Source organism: Nipponia nippon, unplaced genomic scaffold, assembly GCF_047370975.1.
Source record: "Nipponia nippon isolate SJK-2023a ecotype South Korea unplaced genomic scaffold, ASM4737097v1 scaffold_4, whole genome shotgun sequence".
NCBI lineage: Eukaryota > Metazoa > Chordata > Aves > Pelecaniformes > Threskiornithidae > Nipponia > Nipponia nippon.
Window position 1 is genome coordinate 70161488 of NW_028262358.1, and position 24611 is coordinate 70186098.

General features: G+C 38.0%; 1 protein-coding gene across 5 annotated transcripts in view; it reads left to right on the forward strand.

Annotated features, from left to right (window-relative positions):
* The first annotated feature begins 4609 nt into the window (after positions 1 to 4609).
* The window catches only part of TBC1D32 (TBC1 domain family member 32), an 87024-nt gene continuing 67022 nt past the window's right edge, over positions 4610 to 24611 (forward strand). For 3 of the 5 annotated variants that reach the window (XR_015708787.1, XM_087776708.1, XM_087776710.1), the window contains exons 1-15: positions 4610 to 4880; positions 7252 to 7406; positions 11036 to 11197; positions 12960 to 13137; positions 13764 to 13835; positions 16994 to 17119; positions 18038 to 18116; positions 18262 to 18362; positions 18449 to 18510; positions 19015 to 19159; positions 19898 to 19957; positions 21416 to 21515; positions 21791 to 21928; positions 23298 to 23390; positions 23645 to 23787. Coding sequence is in view for 4 of the 5 variants with exons in the window: in XM_087776708.1 (XP_087632834.1) it covers positions 7252 to 7406; positions 11036 to 11197; positions 12960 to 13137; positions 13764 to 13835; positions 16994 to 17119; positions 18038 to 18116; positions 18262 to 18362; positions 18449 to 18510; positions 19015 to 19159; positions 19898 to 19957; positions 21416 to 21515; positions 21791 to 21928; positions 23298 to 23390; positions 23645 to 23787 (1614 nt within the window). In the remaining variant the exon portion in view is untranslated. Of the gene's footprint in view, positions 4881 to 7251; positions 7407 to 11035; positions 11198 to 12959; positions 13138 to 13763; positions 13836 to 16993; positions 17120 to 18037; positions 18117 to 18261; positions 18363 to 18448; positions 18511 to 19014; positions 19160 to 19897; positions 19958 to 21415; positions 21516 to 21790; positions 21929 to 23297; positions 23391 to 23644; positions 23788 to 24611 lie in introns of those variants that run through there. The other 2 variants (XM_087776709.1, XM_087776711.1) reach the window with 2 other exon arrangements.

Below are 24611 nucleotides of genomic sequence, written 5' to 3' on the forward strand. Positions count from 1 at the left end.
GAAAACGTACATGATCCAGACTTCACTGAAGTCAATGAAATGGATAACTTTAACTGCAAGCAACAGTAAAATGTTAGTTAAAAATATTTACTACTTTAGGAATATTCCTTTAGCTTTTGAATTTTTACCAGACAAAAGAATAAGCAATCCCATCACCCCAGGTCAACCTATTTTCTTCATATTCTGTGGTGATATTGTACATCATATGTCCACAACTACAACATCTATGCCATCGAAGTCTGATTTTAGCATATTATAAATAGCCATAAATACAAATACAAATTTATATTGAAAGAAATGCTGTATTCCAGGTCAGTAGGTTCAAAAGTCAGACATCCATGCAACTCTTGAATATTGCTGCCACCTTCAGGAAACACATAATAAAAAAAGACCAAAATATTAATTAGAAAAGAAATGTCAATTAATCAGAGATTTATGATGCCACTTGGTTATTATATTGTACTTCTGTGAAATTAATTTCCATAATGGCATATAAAGATAATTTTATTGTCCTCCATTTCCAATAAAGAAGTAAGTCCAATGTTAAGAGATTTGCCTAAGGCCAATCAGAGCTAGTGACACATACGTCCTGAGCTCCTTGAAGTTTCTGCAAGAAAGATTTGTGGATCAGAAAATCATTTTATTGGCATTTGGATATTTATATTGTCATTGAAGCTTATTTTGTCTTTGATTCATTGAGGCAGTTACCTAGCGTTGCAGCGTAGATTTTATCGCCTGTACTGAACCTCAGTTCCAGTAGTTACTTTTACAACCACATGCAGAGTATCTATTGAAAACTGTGTCATAAAATATAGATGGAAAAATCAGAGTCTATATATTCACTAAGTTAAATTTTTAATCAATAGCATTCCTGATTGTTATTGAGCAGGCTAGTTCCGAGTTGGTGCTTTACAATGTTATGTGAGAGACCTATTGATTTCCTGACAGTTTTCTCACTTCTTTTTCTCACACGAAAGAAATCAGGAATAGCAGTGTAAGAGCTTCAGTCTTTATGAAATATTAGCATAACTGAAATTTAATTACCAATTAAGTGGCTGGACCCAATTATTTTTTGATTCTTGCAAGAGCTTACACATGATTTGTATCAGCTTAGCTCTCAGTAGTAAGGTATAAACTCATCTGATGTAACTTTCGAATAAAGTCATCACAGTTTACTTCCTTTTTTTGCAATGGAACCAATGTAAATTCTGTATAGGTATGTTTTAACACAGGCCTTCCAAGTGGAGCTGATAGTATGAAGTGATCGAGCCTGTGACCCTCATGCCCATTTACCCACCGATTCCTTATTGTTTGTTTTAATGGAAACATCTAGGAATGGGTTAGTATTTCCCCAGAGTGCACAGGGAGGAAAGGACAGATGGTCTCCAAAATAGAAAATTTCCTTTGGAGATTATTTAAAAAGACTTTCCCATCAGCAGTAATATTTTAAGCAGTTTCCTTTTTTATATTTATGATTATATTATGATCTAATGAACTCTCAAAACATGCTCATTGTTCCTCCAAATTTGGGAAACTCCCATGATTAGTGATGTGAGAGGGCAACAAATGCCACAGTGGTCATAAAAGGGTTGATGAAGCGTCTTCATCTTTTTTGGGGGGGCTAAAGAACTGCTTAAGGGATGTCAGAGTATTCAGAAAAGTGGGGTAGGCTTCTTGTGTTATCTCCAGATCCAGATTTCACGCTTATTTCTCCTTTCCTGACATCTATCTTAGTCCTAGTTTGGGAAACTCTAAAGTGGGGATATCCTGGCTCCTCCTCGTCTTGGTTTAGCTCTGGAATGGAGTACAGAAAGTTGGTTTTGTTTTGTTTTTTATCAAGTATTGTCTCCCCTCCCCTTTAGTTCTTTGGTATATACTCCCTTGAAAACCATATCAGCCAAGGAAAAGCATGAAGTGAGATTTCAATATATACTGGTTATGGTAAGATATTCTATCAGATACTAAAACCAACTCCTTTAGTTTGCTAAAACAAAGGTCCTACCTACTGAGTTGCTGAAAGTCTTAGTTAAACATTCTCGGAGACACTAATGCTGTGTATCAACTACATAACACCAAAATCTCTCCAGACCTTTGTGTGCCATCCACAAAAGGGTGGTCTTGTGGCCAGTTACAATGAAGGAAAAGAGAAGAGGGCAGGGCAGAACAGAGCAGAAAGGGAGGAAAGGAGAGAAATTATTTCCCTAGTGTGATGACATTAGCACTAAGACCAGATGTTCCCACTACTACCATTAGCTGTAAAGATTTCTTTGTTGCCCATGGTTTCCTCCTTTCTGAACTGCCATGTTGGAGACACTGCAGGAACATTTTCAATTTACAGAAATTTGGAATAAACTAGTAATTAAAATTCTGGGACATGTTCAAGGTATGGGGAGAGAATCTTCTTATTAATTATCAGGTATGAAAATTAAACTTCTCTGTAATACTTAACTGACTCACATCCCTATAATATTTCACACTTTGAAACTTTGCTTACCTTATATGCTACGCATTCTAAGAACTGGAGCATTTGCTGTTTCCTCTAAGTTTCTAAAATTCTAGAAGTCAGCACTGCGAACGTTGAAATCCTAAAAAGACTTGTTTGTATCTCATGTCTTCCTCAGCTAGGGTTAGGAGCCAGTTTGTACAACTGGGAGAGAATATCTGGAATATTTTTCCATTGAAAAGGATGCCTTTGTCTAAGAGACAGTGAAATTTCACCAGTGTGAAATCCTCATGAGCAATTTCATAGCGATTGCAGCCTCTCTCATGTGGCTGACATCCATCCATGTAAACATAATGCACTTCCGAATAGTATTGCTCACTCTACAGTATCACTCTCAGAAGGTATCTGCCTGGATGCAGCCTAATGATCATACCAAATGGCACCTGAGATCTGCCAGCTCGGCGCAGGAGAAAGGGCTCCAGGTTCCAATTGCTGCAAAATATGTGGCAAAAGAAGCTGGATGAAACACAGAGTAGGAGGAAAAAGAAGGATTTCAGAAACACCACAGATACCACGAGAACATCTTCGTGTGATGCCACTGCAACTGCGACTTGCCTTATAAGGTGTTTTATAAGATAGGAAAGGCATGCTAAAATGGAGGCTTTTTCAGTAAGGACTAGGAACGCTGAATGTTATGTATATTGGATTTATTTATTTCATACCAGCCATGAAATTGAGGTGCTGTCCCTTGAATTAGCACTTGTGAAGTGACAGAGGAATTAAAAGTGTACCACAGCACAGCATTTCTCAGTTGGGATGAGGACAGGAAAGAAGCAAACCTCTCTACTGCCTGTGAAAGAGGAGCCTGGCTTGCATCAAGCATAAGCTGCTGTCACTTGTAGCCCATTCCAAACAGTGCACTGAGAAGATGTGGAGAGTGCACGGCCGAGCTAACAGGACTCTGGTGAGTCTACTCAGGATCCTTTGGAAGCAGCAGTCAGCAGACAGTTGTTCCAGTTTTTGTTTTGTGGGTACCTGAGGGCACCGGCCACTTCAAAGCGCTGAAGAGAACAGAATTAAATCTACCACAGACTCCATTGCTACTAATCAAAATCTTGTTTCTGAGGAACTAACAGTAAGACGGATTTCTGTTTCAATTCCCGAATCATAATTTTTCAATAGAAATACTGTATTTTACATGCTTGGCCCCAACGTGCTAGTAGTTCTACTGTGAGAGAGTGGATCCCTACCTTTAGGTAGAGCTCTATGAACTGAAGGGGCTACAAATCCACTTACAGGAACATTTCATCTTGGAAGATTAGCATTTACTGACATAAAGGATAAAAAAGCACAATGTGCCACCTTACATGCTAGCACTGTCAAACATCATTATAAGTGTTTATTTTAACTCATTTCTGCTTGTTATAGCTAAGCTAATGGAATATGATTTCAAATCAAAATGCTTTTGTTGTTTTCTGTTACGCCTTTATTTGCTGAATAGAAACCTATTTGCTCTTTTTGTAGTATTTCCTCCATCCCAGGAAGGGATGGAGAGCTCAAGAGCACTGGAAAATATCTTGCCATTCATATTCTTATTTATTGAGACCATCTGCTCCCTTGCTGATGTAAACTGGGAGTAATGGCACCAGCGTATTCCTCTGATTTCAGTGGAAAACCTACGCCACACAGAAGGCTGGGGGCCACCGGGGTCCGGACAGAGGTGAGCCCTGACACACCAGCCTGAAGACTGGGAGAGACCAGCTAGCTGCGGCTGAACGTTTCATGAGTTTTGCTGGGGGGGACGGATGGACGGGGACACCCTTCTTGACACGCGTCCCAGCGACCCAAGCCATGGGTTTTCCCTTGCCGAAGCCTGGGTGCAGGGTACTTCATCACAGCGCTGAACAAGAGGGGGAAGCGCAGATCCATCATTTCCGAGGTCAGTGCTATTCCTCGGCCCCTTCCCTTTACATAATTTGGCCGACAAAGCAGAGACCACCAAGACGCGCTGTAAAAAAGGGCTGCGGGAGCCAAACGGCCTCAGTGCGGCAAAGGAGGCCGTTTCACGCTAGAAACCGTTGCCCGAGCACCGCTGGGGCTGCCGGCCTCCCGCCCTTCCCGCCTCCTCGCTGGCCGCCCCCGGGACCGGGGAAACCTGCGGCGACGGAGGGCGCTGGCGGGGTGCCGGGGCCCGGAGCCAGCGAAGGCCGAGACCCCCGCCTCGGGGCGGGCTGCGACAGCGACGGCGGATTCCCCTCCCTGGGCAGGGGTCGCAAGCGGCGGGCCGAGGCGGCCCGGCCCTCCCGCGTCCCGCCGTCCTCTCGCGATGTTGTTAAGGGCCCTGCGAGACTCGGCAGCGGGCGCCGCCGGTTGCTAAGGGCCGCCGCCCGGGGAGACGCGCGGCCGCCGCGACGGGGAGGGCAGCCGCCGCCTCAAGGTGATTCCCGCCGGCCCGGGGGGCTCGGGGCGGGGCGGGGCGGGGCGGGGCGGGGGCAGAGAAGCGGAGAGGGCCGCGCATGGCGACGCCCCCCTTCACAACCCGCGGGGCCTGGCGGGGCCCAGCCAGGCTCCCGCAGCCTGACGCTGGGCGGAACGGGGAGTCCGGGGCCCCGGGGCGGGGCCGGGCCGGGCGGGGGGCGCCTCGGAGACCTCCTGGTGGGGTGGGGGAGGCCGGGGCGGAGGGCTGCGGCGGCCGCGGTGCTAAAGCGGTGCGTGGGGCCAGCGCGTCCAAGGTGCCCTGGCAAAGCCCCTCTGTGCCTTTAGCAATAGCGTGAGAGAAGGAGCGGGTCAGGTTTAGCCGCTTCTCCTGACGCTTTTAAAAAGACAAGCTGCTTTCGTGCATGAGTTGTCATTAGACATCTGGTTACTGCCAAAAACTGACACGCAGTTGAATGACTGGCGATAAAAATCGAGAGGGGATAGGAATTCTCGCAGTACTCGTATTGCCGTTAACTGCTGTCGTTGGTTTGTTGCTAAAATTGTCACCTTTTTTGTTGTTCAAAGCCTTGCTCAGGCAAGAGGGTTGGCTGTGTAAGGATAAATGCTGGCTACAACAGGCCGCTTCTGAATCATCCTGGGGCAGGGTTTGCAGTTGTGGGACAGTGCCTGGAAAATGAATTTGAACTTGAAAAAGCTGCACAAACTGGGCTTGGGGTGAGGTTGTTTAGGGATCATTTAAATTTTGCCCAGAAACTGGATGGGGGATATGCCGGCTGGGGAAAAAAAAAAAAAACCAAAACCAAAAAACCAAACACAACAACCACAAACCTTTACAAATTAATTTTAAGATAAGTATCTCTGTGAGTGATTACTTAAGTCAAATAAGACTTTTCAAAGCAAGCTGGAGGTGAAACTGCAATATTCTCATGATTTGTCTTTATGAATAATTTGAGTGGGGCTTTGCACTGATTGCCAACCAGTATCCAGATACTTGTGCTTTTAAAAATTCCTAGTTATACCAAAATCCTAAGTGAAGCTTTTTGCAGGGGATTAGGATATTATCCAATCTTAAGGTCAAAATAGACTTATGAGAGTGGTTTATATAGACCTAAAAATGCATTGACTGATTAAATACCTTCAGACTAATTTATAAGAAACAGGACTGCAAATCAGGGAGTTAAGATTATAACAATGGATTTGTGTGGGGTGTTTTTGTTTTTAATTTAATGCTATTTCTGGTAAGATGATTGAGTTAATGTTGAATTATGTCTGATCAAACTAAAATGTTCAGCAGCTGTGCTATTTACCACCAAGAACTGCTGACTCAAGGAACCGTTACCTTTCATAAAGGGTAACTCCTCCAGCTGGTGCTATATGGCTTTGATTTTTCTGTTACTGTTTAAATCTGAAGAAGTGATTTATTATATTGTCTGTTCCAAGTGTGCATATTGTTTATTCACAGGTGCTTAGAGAGTCCTTGATTGCCCTTTTTTTTTAATTTATAAAAAAAAGTCAAAGGTCTCTAAATCGTTTTTCCTCAAATAGACTAGAAATATATAAGCTAGAACTGCCACTGGGGGTTGGAAGTACTCCTTGGCATATAAAGAAGTTTAAGCTATGAATTTAGGTTAATTAATTAATCAAGATAGAAATGGAGCTTTTGGGTTTTTTTTCAACCCTTGAAAATTAAACTGATAAGACACCATCTTCTGGACTTGACAGATGTTTCCAGTTTCACACTCCTGCTGCTCCTCCCAGTTTTCCCCAGCAGTTGCAGGGTTAAATTGACAGGACTCTGTCAGGTCACTGCAGTTAATTACTGCAGGGAAATTAAACAGTTCTGATAATTCCACCTGGCCCTTGCAAAAGCTGCCAGCACCTTTGATCACGGGCACGGCAACAGCTCTGAGTAGAGGAATCCAAAAGTCAGAACTGGGTAGTAATAGTAGATGAGAAGCAGCTGAGAGACTTGTAGCGGTTTCTCGTCAAAATACAGTCATTACATCCGTAAAAACACCCTTTTTTAAAATTACGGTGTAGTCTTGTGCCTATTTGATGGGCAAGTCCTCAAACACCTGCAAACAAGAATATTCAGGCTTTTCTTAATGCAATATCTCATTTAAAAATATTGTACTAAGATAAGAGGTGGTTTATTAAAACTGATTTGATTATTTTGTTTGCAGTTCATTTGAAGATAAGCTGTATCAAATATTTCCTGTCTGCGGTTGTGTCTTTTGATAGAAAATGTCATGTTGTTCATAACAGGAAAAAAGTGCAATTTAAGGGATTTATGCTTTTCTTAGCATCTTGAGGGGAGGAAAAAACCCCAAACTATGAGAGCTTGTTATTCTTATATTTGCTTTATACAGATGTCTCACTTTACAAGTGAAGATGAAGCTCTGTTACAGTCTATGCTTAGACAGTTGCTGCAGAGTGTGAAGGAAAAAATCACTGGAGCCCCATCAGTAGAATGTGCAGAAGAGATTCTCTTGCATTTGGAGGAAACAGATGAGAATTTTCACAAGTAAAAATATTTTTGCTATTTTTAATGTTTTGAAGGAGGTGAAATGTGTTGAACTACATTATTCTTGGGAAATGCTTATGATTTATATTGCTGTGTGAATGTGTATGTATTTATATATATCTCTCTAGATATTCCTGTCACTAATCAACTCTCAAAAGATGCTAATTTGGAGAATAAAATTAATTTTGCCATTTTTCTGTTGTTGGTTTTTTTTTTTTTTCTTTTTCACTCGGTAATATATTTTTACTGTAATAGTAATTGATGAGCTGTTTGTGAGAGAGGAACTTGCAAAACTACCTAACTTAGTCAACTCTGATGCATGTGTAAATGTAATGTGCTAAATGCACATGTGAACAGAAGCTAGAAGAAATCCTCACTGAAGGCTGTCAGGCAGTATTTTTGACAACTGCTAAGACAATATAATTTTGTTTTTCAAAATAAGGTAAATTTTCAGAAGGCTACTTGGCTTCCATATTTGGTTGTTCTCTCTGGCTTATACTACTGAACCCTTGTATATCTTATCAGGTAGTTGTTCTTTCAATTTATGTTTTGAATAAAGCAGAAATGTATCCCCATCACACTTCTTAAATCAGACTTGACAGTGACCTCACATGCAGTCTAGATTTCTGGAGCCCACACTCCTCTTTCCTTTCCATGGTATTCTAACTTGTTTGGTTTTTTACTGCATGGGAGATTTTTAGTATGCATTATGACAAGTCAAGAGAATATCAAGCTGAAATGACCTTGAAGACGTTTTAATAAGGACCAGAGTTCTGTGACCTGACTTCTGAGAAATCTGGTTCCCTGCCATTTTTTTCAGAAGTGGTACTATCTACATTCTCTTAAATTTATCTAATTTTTAGCATTGCTTTGTCAGTGGTAGAAGTTAGGTAAAAGTAAATAAGTGAAATAGAACTAGGGTTTATCTAAAATTTCACTATAATTTTAAAATTTTCATGCTTTTGTGTCTTCTGAAGATGCTAAATGCTTTAAAATGTATTTTAGCTCAGTTTTAAATTGTATTACAAATTGTATCAGATAACACTTTTGTTGGTAGTCTTGTGACTTTGGAGCACCAGGTTACTGAGTGACAAGTATGAGTTGGTTATGAACATATTGAAGTTGAAAATTACATGTAATTTTGAAAGAAAAACGTTTTTATTTAAAGGACAATATACACAGTAAAAAAACCCAAACAACCAAAAGCTTATGAAATTACTTCTGTCAATATTTCTTCTGTCAATATTTCTTCTGAGGACTTATTAGGAGAATACCCAGGATGAGGGAGTAGAATCTACAACTGGTGGAAACAATGCATACATAGCTTTGCCCTTCAGAACAGTGAAACCATGGCATCCATTACTTTTTCTGTTGTGTTAAAAAATTGGTGATCCTAAAGATACTTTCATTTCATGAGAAAAGTTTTAACTTACGTTTAATGAAAAATCAAGTGATGCTTTAAATGCAGAGCATGAGCATTACTCTCTGGCGCTGGAATATTTCTGGAGGTATTCTATTCTTGTTCGTAACCCACAGCAGTATAGGTTGGTTTTCATGGAAGGTCAGAGAGGTCATATGGCAATTTATTAGTGAGACCATTAAGAAACTTTCCTCTTGACCCTTACCCCACCCATCCAGGCTTCAAGCTCCTTTATTAGTAGTGTGTGTTTTTGGATTGTCCAATATGCTAGTTCAGCTCAGCATTTTGATCAGCACTGTTTCTGCCTCATGGTTATTTTGCCTCAGTAATTTTATCAGATTTTGAGGCCCTACGTTATCCTTTCTTCCCACTTTGATGTAGTAAAGACAGAAACACAGGATCCTCAGCTAATAAAAAGGAAAATTGAATGAAGTTCAAAATGTATGTGTAGTAGTACAAATCAGGATTTCTAACGATAAGTAGCATGTTTTCTGTTGTATTTTTTTTCCTAAATTAAAGTCCTAGAGGTTTTTTAGCACTTTTTTCCCCCCCCAGCGCTTCCTTTGTAAGCCCAACCAGATCAGTCTGACTTGGTTCTGCATGTGAAGAAGGAGTTCTGTCATTGCTGAAACACTTTATTTGTTGCAAAACATTTTTAAGATGGAAGAATGATGCAGAAGATCAAGGCTAGAGCATCAAGCAGACATAAACTTAGTGGCATGAATAATGATACGATTGCCGTGTATTTCAGAGCGAAGCAGTCACTGCAAAAATGCATACCCTGGAAACGTTACTGTCATAAAACAAATGGGAGAAAGTTTTATGAAAGCTTTCATTTAGTGGAGGCTTGTGTGCAATTTCATTATTGCAGAAGTAAAAAACCAGCCTTGAAGACAAATGAAAATGCAAATAAACATGTTTGCATCTTTCTTGAGATGTATTTCTGTTACTTTCATTGAGAACAAAAGTGATGTAGGAATGGAAATAAGTGGAAAATGAAAAAAAGAAAAAGGAGAGAAAAAAAAGACTTATACCTGATGGAACTTGAGGTCGGCAATCCAGTGATTGAAGATACAACATACAATATTATCATGATACATTGTATCATGATACAAGACACAATTTTCTGTGCTTATTTTTTTAAATGTATCTTGAATGGAGTCTGATTTTTTTTTTTTTTTTAATATCCAAGAAAGGCAAAAGCTGGTGCCTGTTCTAAGAGTTGCTTTTATTTACATTTGCATTTTATAGCTTTGGACTCTGTACCTATGTGGTGAACTGACTTTTTTATTTGAATTTTTCTCGGTCTATATTTATCCAAATTAACACAAAGTAGTTGCACATCTACATTTGATATAATGAAAATATAATGATGCATCTAGTGTTTATGTATGATTACTTTTTTATGTGTTTCTGTTTGCCTTGTCCTTTTTATAAATCAGAAGACTAACAAAAAAAATGTTTATATGTTCTGAGCACTACTTTTTAGCAATTTCTCTAGCTAATACAGAGTCTGAGGGCCCAGCGAGAGTCTTTCGTTTGAAATCCCCTTCTGATTATTCTTTTGTTTAAACAAGTTTCTGAGAGTATCTAATAACAAGAGCGCGAAGTGCCAATTTCCTTACGTTTAACATGTACGTGTAATGACAGACAGCTAGTTTGTCAGTTTGACTGAGATCTTCTGCATGCTGTTGTGACACACAGACTTTCATAAGCCTTAGACATGCTCATATGCTAGAATTTATAAATTGTGTTTTCTGTGCTGCTTCTCATTTTCTATGTATACTGCATAAATAATAATACTAGATGGATATACCATAAGACAGAGCTATATTCAGGGTGCTCCAAGTAATGTTTCTTCTGGAATTTTAAATTTGAGATTTCTTGATATTTCATGATTTTTGTCTACAAAACATTAACCTTTTATCTGAGTAGATTTTTACTTTTAGAAGAAGCACAAAAGGAAGTTAGAAACTATTGGGTATTGTTTCTTCCTGGAATATGCTGATAATGACCACATTGAAGAAAATCAAACTTTATTGTGTTTTTTTACACCGTTGAAGTTTATTTCGCTGCAAGTCATAAACCCTTACCTTAAAGTAACAGGTCTGCTGGGAGAGAAGATAGTGAATGTTAATGTAATGTTGAATATGTTTGGCAGTGAGCTCAAGGAAATCTATTGCATTTTACTTTTGTATATTTGTTGCAGCTATGAGTTTGTGAAATACCTTAGACAATATATAAATAATACTGTGGGATCTGTGATTGAAGAAGAAACAGAAAAATGTACTTCTGCTCAAAATCAGGGTGAGGTATCTGGCTATGACACGCTTGTCCAACGTGTTACTAAGAAGACCCGTGAATCAAAAGAGTGAGTATATATGTATAATTCACATTTTTGTTTCTTCGTGGTCTTTGTCTTCCTTTCTCCATTCCAGAACTTGTTTTGAAAACATAAATTCTGAACCAGTGAGTAACAAAAGTGATTCTTTGCTTTCAAAAATCAGTGCCAAGCAATTCAAATATTCCCACCCTACACTGCAATTTGTCATGCTTCATCTCCCTCTGGAATTTTTTAAAAAAGTGAATCATTTCATACACTGAAATGGTGAATGTTGAAAAATGAAAAGCAACCGACCAACCCCACACTATTTTAGCATCAGTGGTCACTTTTATGTGTTGCAGAGGAAGAAAACAAGATAATTTTTGACTCTCATGTATTTTAGCCACTAAAATGATTTTATACACTACTTCAGCTGAACCTTTTTTTTTCACTTATTTCTGTTGCACAATCTTAACTTCATCTCCATCTCTCTTTTTAGTGGAACTAGGGTTTTACTGCGGTGCCTATTGTTTACTATGTGTCCTCAGTAAGAAAGGAATTAAAAAATCATGTATTTTTCCATTCTAGCAGATCTTATTTTGTTTTTGTTTCAGAAGGTTTCATATCTAGAAGTACACAGAAATGTTTTATGAACCATGCTTTTATAGGGTCCTTTTCTTGTCACCTGTCTGCAAGCATTCTGAATTCTGATAGAGCGTTATTGGGTCTCGCTGTGATGGTCTTGATATAACTTCAGGATCATTCAAGGTCCCAGTTTTGTTCATTGTGATTACTAATTTTCTGTGGTAGCTAGTATACTTAAACGTATTTATGGAGAAAAATGTATTAAGGGATTTAACTCCTTAGTGACACATTTTGTATTTTCATAGTACAGTCATTTATGTTAGAAAGCAGTTCTTAATCAACTACACTTGGCTTTTGTTTTCATCTAGAAAATACATGTTGGGATGACTGTTTTTCAGATTATGCTGTTTGTGTCTTTTTGTTTCGAGGATCAGGACCTTAGGGTTCTCTTGCTTGTTAAAGTTGGTAGAAGACGCTCCAATGAACTAAATATGTCTGTATCTTATATTTTTCATTTGAGAGGTAGGAGGATATTAAAGCACAACATGGTAATTTATATCTTTGTGGACTGTAAAATAACTAATAGTACCCTTAAAGTAAAAAATAATTTGAAATAAAATACCAACATTTTACAATAGGATGTTTTTCTGAAGCAGCTTTTATTGTGAATTGCTTCCTTGTGAGTATTATTATTCAATTTATGTAACTTAGAAAAACACTGATTTTCTTGAAAGAAAATTATTTTGTGTGCATGACCTGTACTCAAGATCATGAATCAGGATGATGTGTTGTCTTCTGTTGGTTCTGCTCGAGGCTTATAGCAGAAGAAAAATTGGATGTTGAACTTGAAGAAACATAAACAGTAACAAGAATGAGAACTGGCCTGTTTCCTCAGGGACAGATTCTCCCTTTTGGTGGATTCACATTGTTCATTCTTAAGAACCTCCCAGAACATGATTATGTTAGCAGTATTTCACTCAATGGTTTTAGAAGGGCAAAAAGGAATTTTATTATAATTTTAAAATATAGTTATCTGAAGTGTGTAAGGTACATACATGTTTTGTTGCTCATTTTGGATTTGCATTTGTTTTCTATTAATTTCTGTAAATTCAGTGAGTCTGGGTGTAAGTAGCATTATTCTATATTCAGTTATTCATGATTTAGTGTTTTTTTTTAATTAGTGATTTTTATGCTCTTTAATATTAAAATCATCTTTACTTTGAAGATACAGGGAAATGATGCACGCCTTGAAGAATGTCATGATGGTTGTGGTAGAATCTTTGATTGACAAGTTTGAAGAAGATCGAATACGTAATAAGGAGCTGGATAGTAAAACAAAGAAAGAACGTCAGAGTGGCTATTACACAGACAACTGTTCTGACAGCGATTCCTCGTTCAACCAAGTAAAATATGTTTTCTCTCTATGTTACGAAATAAGCATGGTAGTGCAAAATTGTTAAGTTTCTGTCAGTGGAGATTGAGAAGTAGCCCTAGAAAAAGATTCATCCTTCCTATCTTTGATGTATCCTAAACCAAATTAATTACCTTTCTTTCACTCTGAAGTACTAAGCTTATACTATCTGTCTAACCTTTAGACAGCATATGCTAGATGAGATGAATATGATTCCCATATGCTCTAAAGTACCTATGCGAGTACTGCATAGAAAAAGATAAAATAATGGTAAAAGCAATACATCATCTAACTTATTTGATTTTACTCTAGGAGCAAGTAAAGTGCAGTTCATTTCCAGACTACTGCAGTATGCTATATTACTTATTGAATGAATTCTTATAAGGGATTTTGTGAAGATACAGGAAACTTTTAAGTAAAGCAAAGCAAAATATGTAACGAGAACTTTGGGCAAACAGCAGAAAACATTTAGAATGTTGACTTTAATGTTAAATTGTATAAATGTTGAAGTCCTAATTATTAAAATTAAGTTAGATATCAGAAAGAGTGATGATTTTAATCTTCTGCTGTTCAGTTTAATAAAATATTCTAATGATCATTTTATAATGTGTATTACAGAGTTATATGTTCATGAGTCAAGAACAGTTGCAGCTGCTTGTAGAAAGGCTTGACCCTATTCAGCCTAAGGAAGTAAGTTACAAAGAAGAAATAAAATGTTAATACAAATTAATGTTTATGGCATATTGGAAAACAGACTGTATGTACATAACAGTTCATATGTACCTAAGTGGAATCTTGTCTTTGTTGATTCATATATCTTGGCTTCAGTGGAGCAACTGCTCTGCAGTGCGGTATTTCATTGTTCATAACCATCTGGTTCCAAAGCTAGTGTTGCAGCAAGTGTCTTTTTTTTGTTAGGAGTTTATGGGCATTTTGAGTTTGAAAAAAGTTGTTCTGTGAGAAGTGAGAGCTTTGGCTGGAACTGAAGAAAAAAAGGAGAGCTTACCGCCTTTGGAAGAAGGGGCAGGCAACTCAGGAGGATTACAAGGATGTTGTGAGGATATGCAGGGAGAAGATCAGAAAGGCGAAGGCCCAGCTAGAACTTAAACTGGCCACCGCCGTTAAAGACAACAAAAAAAGTTTTTATAAATATATCAGTGACAAAAGGAGGGCCAGGGAGAATCTCCCTCCTTTGTTGGATGCAGAAGGTAACCTTGCCACGAAGGATGAGGAGAAGGCAGAGGTACTTAATGCCTTCTTTGCCTCAGTCTTTAATAGTCAAGCTAGTCATCCTCGGGTTTTTCAGGCCCTTGAGCTAGGAGATGGAGATGGGATGCAGAGTGAAGTCCCAGTTGTTGAAGAGGTGGCAGTCACTGACCTGCTCCTCCACCTGGATGCGCACAAGTCCATGGGCCCAGATGGGATCCACCCGACGATACTGAGGAAGCTAGCAGAGGAGCTTGCCAAGCCACTCTCCATCATTTATCAGCAGTCCTAGTCAACCGGGGAGGTCCCAGATGACTGGAAGCTAGCAAATGTGACGCCCCTCTACAAGAAAGGTCGGAAGGAGGATCCCGGGAACTACAGGCCTGTCAGCCTGACCTCGGTGCTGGGGAAGGTCATGGAGCAGATCATCTTGAGTGCCATTACGCAGCACATGCGGGACAACCGAGGGATCAGGCTCAGCCAGCATGGGTTTATGAAAGGGAGGTCCTGCTTCACTAACCTGGTCTCCTTCTATGACAAGGTGACCCGCTTAGTGGATGAGGGGAAGGCTGTGGATGTTGTCTACTTGGACTTCAGTAACGCCTTTGAGACTGTCTCCCACAGCATTCTCCTGGAGAAGGTGGCTGCTCACGGCTTGGATGGGTTCACTCTACGCTGGGTTAAAAACTGGCTGGACGGCCGAGCCCAGAGAGTGGTGGTGAATGGAGTCAAATCCAGTTGGCGGCCGGTCACGAGTGGTGTTCCCCAGGGCTCAGTGTTGGGGCCAGTCCTGTTCAATAGCTTCATTGATGATCTGGATGAGGGGATTGAGTGCACCCTCAGTAAGTTTGCAGATGGCACCAAGTTGGGTGGAAGTGTTGATCTGCTGGAGGATAGGAAGGCCTGGGGACCTGGACAGGCTGGATCGTTGGGCCAGGGCCAACTGTATGAGATTCAACAAGGCTAAGTGCCAGGTCCTGCACTTGGGTCACAACAACCCCATGCAACGCTACAGGCTGGGGGAGGAGTGGCTGGAGAGCTGCCCAGCAGAAAAGGACCTGGGGGTGTTGGTTGACAGCCGCCTGAACATGAGCCAGCAGTGTGCTCAGGTGGCCAAGAAGGCCAATGGCATTCTGGCCTGTATCAAGAATAGTATGGCCAGCAGGACCAGGGAGGTGATAGTGCCCCTGTACTCGGCACTGGTGAGGCCGCACCTCGAGTACTGTGTTCAGTTTTGGGCCCCTCACTACAAGAAGGACATGGAGGTGCTGGAGTGTGTCCAGAGAAGGGTAACAAAGTTGGTGAAGGGTCTAGAGCACAAGTCTTCTGAGGAGTGGCTGAGGGAGCTGGGGTTGTTTAGCCTGGAGAAGAGGAGGCTGAGGGGAGACCTTGTTGCTCTCTACAACTACCTGAAAGGAGTTTGTAGCGAGGTGGGGGTCGGTCTCTTCTGCCAAGTAACAAGTGACAGGACGAGAGGAAACGGCCTCAAGCTGCGCCAGGGAAAGTTTAGGTTAGACATTAGGAAAAACTTCTTCACCGAGAGGGTGGTCAAGCATTGGAACAGACTGCCCAGGGAAGTGGTTGAGTCTCCATCCCTAGAGGTATTTAAAGGACGGATAGACATGGTGCTTGAGGACATGGTATAGTGATGGACTTGGCAGTGATAGGTTAACGGTTGGATTCGATGATCTTGAGGGTCTTTTCCTACCTTAATGATTCTATGATTCTAAGTAAAGTTATTGAAGCTTATTTTCCTGTATACGTGCCCCTTGCCCTTCTTGGTAACTCCATATTGTCCTTTGTGTTACCCTTAGAAGAGAGAGATGCCTGTTGATTTGCCAACAAGCTGCTTCCAGTTAGAATATATAAAGTCTAAGTTAGGTTTGCCTTCCTGTCAGTGGCAGTACTAATTTCGGTCTGTAACCAACAATCATCAGCAGCTGCTGCTATTTTTGAAGCTTGGAGAACCATTTTGAGAGTGCTGTCTCCGTAAGATTTGTTTGGGATTGTCTGGCAGTTGAAAAAGGCATGGTAGATGGGAACTGGTATAAACACTGTGGACGAGTTTTCATAGAAAAACAGGTAAAAAGTCTGATGCTATTAAATATTGTTACAATTTCCTACAGTTTGTTTCAGTAATATGAAATAAATTACTAGCGATTACAGTTGGCTACATATAGAACAAAATAAAAGTCATTTGAAATTATTTAAATTATAATGCTGATGAAAAATCAGCAGTAAAATATAGTGTCTAGTAACTCTCTTTCCACTTTCCCTTACTGACTTTTTAGAGAGCTGCTAGGCACATTTGTAGTATTTGGTGATAGTTTCCGATTTTCACTGATAAAAAAAATATTTGATTACAAGCAGAAAGTAGAACATAATCCTTGCATCCAGTATTGAAAACCTGTATGAAATGGTTTTGTTGCTTCTTCAAATATACATTTGGGTTTTTTTTCTCAGTGATGTAGTGTTTTATCTAAATCACCATAAAAGCATAGCAGAAGATAAGTATTCTGAAATTCCTTATCAGTTTTACAGCCAGGTCCTGTTCCTTCCTTCCTCCAAATTATATTGTAAATTACGCATTTGAGAGGTTGTTGTGAACGGATTTGTGGTGTTTATCTTTTTGAACACTTCAGGTTCGCCAAGAAGCATTGCAGGCACTGTGCTTTGCCCCTCCCTCTGATATACTGAACTCTGAGAGTTGGCCAAATCTGCGTAAGCATCTAACGATGTCTCTGTCAGATCCTGATGCAACATTCAGTGTAAGCTAATGTTCTGTATTTAGTTAGCAGATGTGTAGCCTTAGTAAAGAGTACTGAAGAGGAATAAGAAGTTACATATGTATTATGAGTAGTCCAGCAGGGTCCCAAGGCATTTTATTATTTGTGTATGTATCAGGTAAACTCTTTGAAGTAGAAGAACTATATGATTCCAGTACATCTTGATTTAAAGGATTACAACAGGATTTCAATAGGATTCTTAGAGACTGGAGTACTCATTTATGTATCTTTTAATAGGAACGAAGAGGTTTGAATGTCTTCTAGCAAACAGATGTAAAAAAAATTGACAAAACTTTTCTGTAAAACATATAATGTTAATATTTCCCATTTAAGTTAAGTACATGCTCCATGACGATGAGAAAATGATAATAGTAACATTACGCAGGCACTGATGAGGGGGAAAAAAAACAGCAGCTGCTTAAACTGCTTTCAGATTATTTGTTATGCCAATTAAGCCTTTTTTTCTTTTTCTTTCAATTTTAAAGTGATTATCAAACAAATATGAAAGTTGCCCCAGCTGCTGTCACATATTTCTCTTTCAGCTTAAAAGGTCAACAGTTTCTTTTGAAACAGTGCTAGTTACAAGTCATTGGTACATTTAATAATATAAAAACATTAATGTTAATGGAAAAGTACAGTAATATTCCCTCATCTGCTTCTTTGTATCTCAGTGAGGCTTTGCATTGGTGCTGTCAGTTAAAGTATTTGAGTAAAATTTCCTTTGGACTGTAGGTTTCTGTGGTCCCAAACTGTGTATTTTTATAAAATATGCTTCACATCTGTAGAGATACCTGAGCAGTATGTAATATTAAGAATAATGCCAGTGCATACTGATTATTGTGCAATGATAATACACAGTTACATGACTATTTAACACATGGGTTGCTTTTTCTCCCTTAGGAGAAAATTCTTAGGTTCTATGCAAAAACCTTTTCTTCTTCTCCATTTAATATGACAAGAGAAGTCTATACAAGTTTAGGTATGTGCATTTAATTACATTTAAGACTTCGTGAGTCATGTACTTCCTGAAAATCAGTTAACTTTTATAATGAAGCTGTATAATACAGTCTGTTTTGCCACTATTGTCATGGAGGTGAGTGGGTTTTTTTTTCCTTCTTTTTTAGCAAGACACTTGGAGTTGTACTTTCTCTCTGGAGAATATTCTCTTCGTATTTCAGCTGGTCTGGATGTATCTAACGCAGACATAAATCGTTTACTTAAAAAGGTATAAATGAACTCTCCATATGTTTTTTGTCATTACTGAAACATCATGCATTATTTATTTTTTAATTTTAATAATTATGTTTTCAGGTCCGCCTTTTAAATGAGTACCAAAAGGAAGCTCCTTCTTCCTGGATTCGACATCCAGAAAAGTATGTCACCTTCAAAAACTTGTCACTGTTTCTTAATTTAATGATTTTTGAGGTATAATTAGGTGCATATAATTTTAGCAAAAGGTTGATTACAGGATGACAGATGACTGGTCAGTGATAAGGAGGGGAATATAAATAGAAGGTGGGAAAAGTGGACTAGGGAAGTTGCATAGGAGTAGTCATGGGTCATATTAAGCTGCTTACTTAGCTTTTGAAGTGTTCTAAGTGCTTTTTAACAAAAATAATTTGGGTGTTTTACAAAGTAACAAGTGTAATAAAATATGTAATCACGTAGGAGAATACACATGTATGTTGTTATTAGTTTTATTCATGGTAATACAAAGAATGAATATCCTTACAAGATGAAGTTAAAGATAATGTTGTTGATATATATGATTTATCTGAACAATGAGGTTTTACCGGAAGTTTGTTCCTGAGTCTTACTGGTGGAAAGACTTAAGTGATTTTTGTTTTCTGTTCATTTTTTCCTATTCGTGTCATAAGGTACATGGAAGAAGTAGTGGAGAGTACCTTGTCACTTTTGTCAGTAAAACACGACCTTAATCATCCTGCCTCTGCAGATTTTTTGAGTCCGGTCTACTTCTTGGCTCTGCTAGATATCAAAGCAGTATGGTTTAAAAAGTGGACGGTAAGCAAAAAAAACCCCACCCCGACAACCTGTAACTTGTTCATGTCTGACGTGTATTTTGAAAAGTTTGATTTATTACTATTATTATCACAGACCTATTGTGACCTGATAACAACCTATAATTAGTACTGTAATTAAGGAAGTCTGGGGGGTTTTTTTAGACATTTATGTCCTTTGTCCTTTAACGCTACTCTCTCCCTCCATTTCTATTCAGTTACTAGTTTTCATAAAATTTCCGAGAACTTACTGCACTATGGGACTTCAGTCCCTTTGTCATAATTGACTGACAGCCATCAAAAGATGCAAATATTTTTCAGGAAGAAGTGATGAGCATGAAAGTAGTTATGTATATATGATATGCTGGACACAACTTACTAACCTCAAGTGGACATTAGAGCTTTTTGCAGCCTACCATGTATAAACTTATAATTTAGGATTTACAAGGCAATGTCAAAACATGTTCTCTAACATTTCAGCATAGTTATTGTTTTTCTGTTTATTGCATGTTCTGCTACACATTTTTCTAATGACATTTTTTTTTTGTCATCTTAAATGTACTGCAAACAAAAGGCTCAGCTGAGTATAATACTAGTTTACACAAGCTGGAGTTCAATACATTGAATATGTACTGTGCACAGGATCCCTAATAGAACAGAATCGGAAATAATTTCTACTTTTTAATTAAAAAATAAAACTTACGTGTTTGAAGTTGACATTAGGTCTTCTTTGTCATTTTAGCATGCGTATTACAGCAGAACAGTGGTATTTAGGCTTTTGGAAAAGAAATATAAATCTTTGGTGAGTATATCCCAAGGCAAATTTACTTGGAACTTGTTCTTGCTTTGCACATTGTGGCTTGAGCATTTTTTTCTTTTTTTTTTCCCCTTTTGTCAGAGCTGTTCCATGTTGTTTAGCTAGATGAGCCTTTTTGATTTTAATTTTTTTTTTTTAATTTCTCTTTGCTTTAATGAATCATTGTTAAATGCAAAGAAGGGTATGTGACCAGCTCTGAGTAAGGGGAAATTTGGATGTTTTACAGCAGATGTTTATTTAGGATTATTATTTATTAATTTCTTATGTTGCATTCATATTTAGAATTATTTCTAACAATGTATAAAAATAGCAAATGGTGCATGAAAAAATATCATAAAAACTCTATGCTGAATTTGGATTTTTGATGGAAAGAGACTAAAAAACCACCATTGTGTTCTTTAAGTTGTGATATGAAGCATTCAGGATTCAAAGTGGCAGCAAAATAAATCAAACTGGGAAAACATCTTTAGTAACGTAGGTGTTAATACTATCACATATTCTGTATGGGAAGATCTCTTCACTGGGATGGAAGTTTCATTGTTTTCAGTGAGACCAATATAGATGTGAGATCCATTCATATAGACAGGACTTTGTAAAATCTTGTAATACAAATGAAATATAATGTAAAATATATGTGACTGATAAAACCTTAAGAGACAAGGATACAGACAACTATAAAAGGTGTTTGTCTTGTTTATCTGTATGCAGAGAACAGAGCATAGAACAAAGCATGTTCCATGCAACAAAAACTTTACAATAGGAAGTCCATGAGCAGGGAAGTCTAATCTACTTTATAAGCATAGAGTAACCATCCGATTACATATTTTTTTTATTACATATGTCTGTATATTTTACTTACAGTTGTGAATAAATCTTAGCAGCTCCAAACTGTAATAAATCTAAATGTACTTCTTTGTTCATATGCTATATTTGTGATTCATTTCTAAACCCATGCTGATAATTTTTAAACTTTTATATACATTGATTAGATGATAATGCTATGATAATGATACAACACTTCTGCAAAGAGCAGTAATAGCACTGACAGCACCCAACAAACAAACTTACAGTTTAGTCAGTGTATTCAAGACAGTTTTTCACATGTGGAAAATGAAAATCTTCCATAGTAATGACAATATGGCAATCACAGAGTGCTATTAACTTCTCAAAATACTTGCATGTTCTCTGTACTGTTTTTCATAGATTGGCTTAATGCTTATAGAGCTGCTAGTGTGATAATGTCATAATAATGGCAATGTGTTTTAATAGCCCTGTAAAATTTTGCCTCCTGTTAGTTAACCCATCCAAAGCACTGAAACATGAGGTAATTGCAGTGAAGTGGATATTTAGGTTCTTGTGTTAAAGGACAGTACTTGGATGCAAGAGAGAATGACTTTATTGTTAAAGACCAGGTATTTTATTATTTTGTGCTTTTTTCAACAGATTAATGCAGCTGTCCAGCACTGTCTTGATTATTTTGAATTTTGCAAGGCAGCAGTTAATAAAAATTCTGGAGTCAATGACTTCTCCCAGCAGCATTGTAGTGAGTATCTTTGCATGTCTTGCATTATATGCACATGCATCCACATTCTCTAGGTCTCTGAGCATGCTACCTCAAGAAGAAGGCATTCTATCTGTTCCTTTTCTTCCCAAAATATTGTATGTCTGTCTTTTGAGAGAATACTAATAGCAGTGATTAGTTACTTAAGCTGCCTGCCTTTATATACAAAATGATCCATGTATGTTGCAGGTAGTAGCTGGGTACTGTGCACTAAACTAAAAGAGTCAAGTTCTAATTTTTTGGTTTTATTATTAAAGGTGATAAGCAGAACTTTTCTTACACTGGACCAGAATTGCAGTACATCTATTTTGTTCATTCACTGTGCCTTTTAGGAAGATTGTTGATCTATAAGCAAGGCCGAAATCTCTTTCCAGTACAGCTGAAGCATAAAAAAGGTAAGGGGAGGGCTGAGGAAAACGGAACCTGTTGAGCAACACTTTATCCATACCTGATATATGTTTCCACTGCAATAGTGTGGACGTTGTAGGACAATACTCTGTTCAGCAATTCTGTGCCTGGAAACCTTTCTTAAAAGATGGTACAGGTAATTTTGAGCATCAACACAGTTTTTTAATCTTTGATGGATGTGGTTGAATAGATTGCCTTTATCCTTAACGTTTAATATATTAATATCATGTTGAAGGAAAGTTGGATCAGTGGGTAAGTGATGCAGTCTTTCTAAGTGTGAGTAATATCTTTTGTCAAACCAATTGGTATAATCGGTTGGAAGAGAGACATGTCCAGGGACCAAAACTGTTTTTCAGGTGTGAAACAAAATCAGTATTTCAGGCTAACTGCAAATTGAAAACAATTGCTCTGAGCTTAACCTATTAATATAATTAAGGTAAAACAATGGTAGAGGAAAAGGTTGGTACTTGTCGAACAGAGGTGTTAGTAAGGACAGAAGATAGGAGATGGAAAAACCCTTGGGCATCTAGAGAAATCTGCATACGGTGATACATTGTGCAGGGTTGGCAAATGCAAGCGTGTGAGAAGAATTGTAGTGTTCCATTATATTAATGTCTTTATTAATTCAGTGTAGAATTCAAAACATTACTGGATACTAATTCTGAGACTTGTCTTTTGAAGGTATTTTGTCCATCTGCTTTGAGGATCAGGACTTAATAGATCCAATGTAGAGCAGTTGTGAGGAAGAAACATCTACTAATCGAGTGCTTTTGTCATTTATGGATTATCTGTATAACACCATTCAAGCAGTGATCCATTGGTGATGGTTGTTTTTTTTTTTTTTTTTCTCCCTACAAAAGTAACAATCTCACCATCTTTCTTCTTGTCAAATTGTCTGATTTATTAACATAATTACATTAAACATGGAGCAATAGTTCCCAACCTGCATTTAGCTACATTTGTTGGTTTTGTTTCAGACCTGAAGAAGAGTTGTCTGACAGCTTGTCTCTTTTCCAGTTTCACTTAATCTAATAGCAAGGTAATGCTTTTTGCTGCAGCTGTGTATATTGAGCATTCTCAAACTTTGGCTGCCATTTGTTTCAATTAAAGACATGGTAAAATTGCAACTGGCTAAACTGGGAGCAAGATCAAGCCTTATAAGTTGATCATGAAATACCATGGTAGAGTCCCAGGGACATGCATGTTCTTTGCTTTATCAGTTATAGATATGTCAATTTCCTCAATAAAGCAAAGCATTGTTCGTATATATTTATGAAATCCATTTCATTTGTAAAACTAAAGTTTTTGCACTATAATTTTCAGAGTACTTTCCTTTTTTTTTTTTTTGTTTAATAGATAGTGTATCCATAACCGATCTGTTGGTATTATTTACTCAGCTTATTTATTACTCTCCAAGTTACCCAAAGACAGCTTTGGCAGTGCATACAGGTAAATGTTTCTTTTTAATATATGCTAATATATGTAATTATAATGAGGCACACGGTAACTTCTTCTGTAATTTTTAATTTGGGTCTATTATTTGTGCAGATTTTTCTCTTCCCTTCCTCCCTTCCCTTTCCTTCTTCCCTCTAACTGTGTTAAATCAGTGCTTAGCAAAATTATAATTCAGAAGCATCTACATAGGCCGTATAGATATGTTTGTGTAAGTTAAAATATAAACAAATACTTCTTGTGTTCACCAGACAATTATTCTCCAGCAAGTCTTGTTATGGAGATTCTGCAAGTTTTTTGTGATCAAACAGGATGTGCTGCTGAATGTTTATATACGGATGCAGTGATAGATGCCTTACTTCATCCTGTTCAAAGTTTACTGAGTGGCGCAGAGGTTTGTAGTAATCTTCCAAATAATTTTTAAATCTATAGAATATTATCATTTTTCTGTATTTTCTATGTAGAAGATTTATTTAGTCATATGGTAACTTCTGTAGTATTTTTACATTAGCTATTATAGTTTGCCTTAAATAGTGTAGGCTATCATCATGATTGAACTGACAAACTTGGTTTTCTTAAAATCTTGTGAACAGTAGCAAAAATTGTGCTGTAGTGAGACCATTCCCTTGGGGTAATCACATCACTTTTTTTTTTTTGGTTGGTTGTTGTTTTTTTTCTTCCAATGTTTTTGTGTGTCTTTTGGATATTTCTTGGATGCTTATTTGCTCTTCCTGCTATTTAAAAGGCAACCTACTTTTATTCCTTTTTAAGTTCAGTTGGCAACTTGAAGTTAAGTGTTCTCAATAATTAGTATAGGTAAAAATATGTAATTCTTCATGGAAAATTATTATTTTCTGAATGGGTAAAAGGAAGAGTTTGGGTTGGGTTTTTTTTTAACATTTCTATAAGAATTGTAAAAATCTTGGGAAACATTGTCTACCTCTAGGTACTTGAAAGTCTGGTTATAGTTTCAGCCTGTCCTATTGTTTTTGTTTTGACCAAGATGATTTAATTGATCTAGGTGACTGTAAGTCTCAAGACAAGAGAGGCTGAGGGTCTGAAATGCCCATGGAAGAGCCTGAGCTGTCTTGCATAAAGAGACTTTGAGAGAAATTAATGGCTGAGAAGTTTTGAATTTACTTCCTGAGACTCATGCTTGCAAAGGCAGTCTGGGTTCCTAACTTAAGTACCTCATCTTAAAGTTGAATTTTGTCAGTA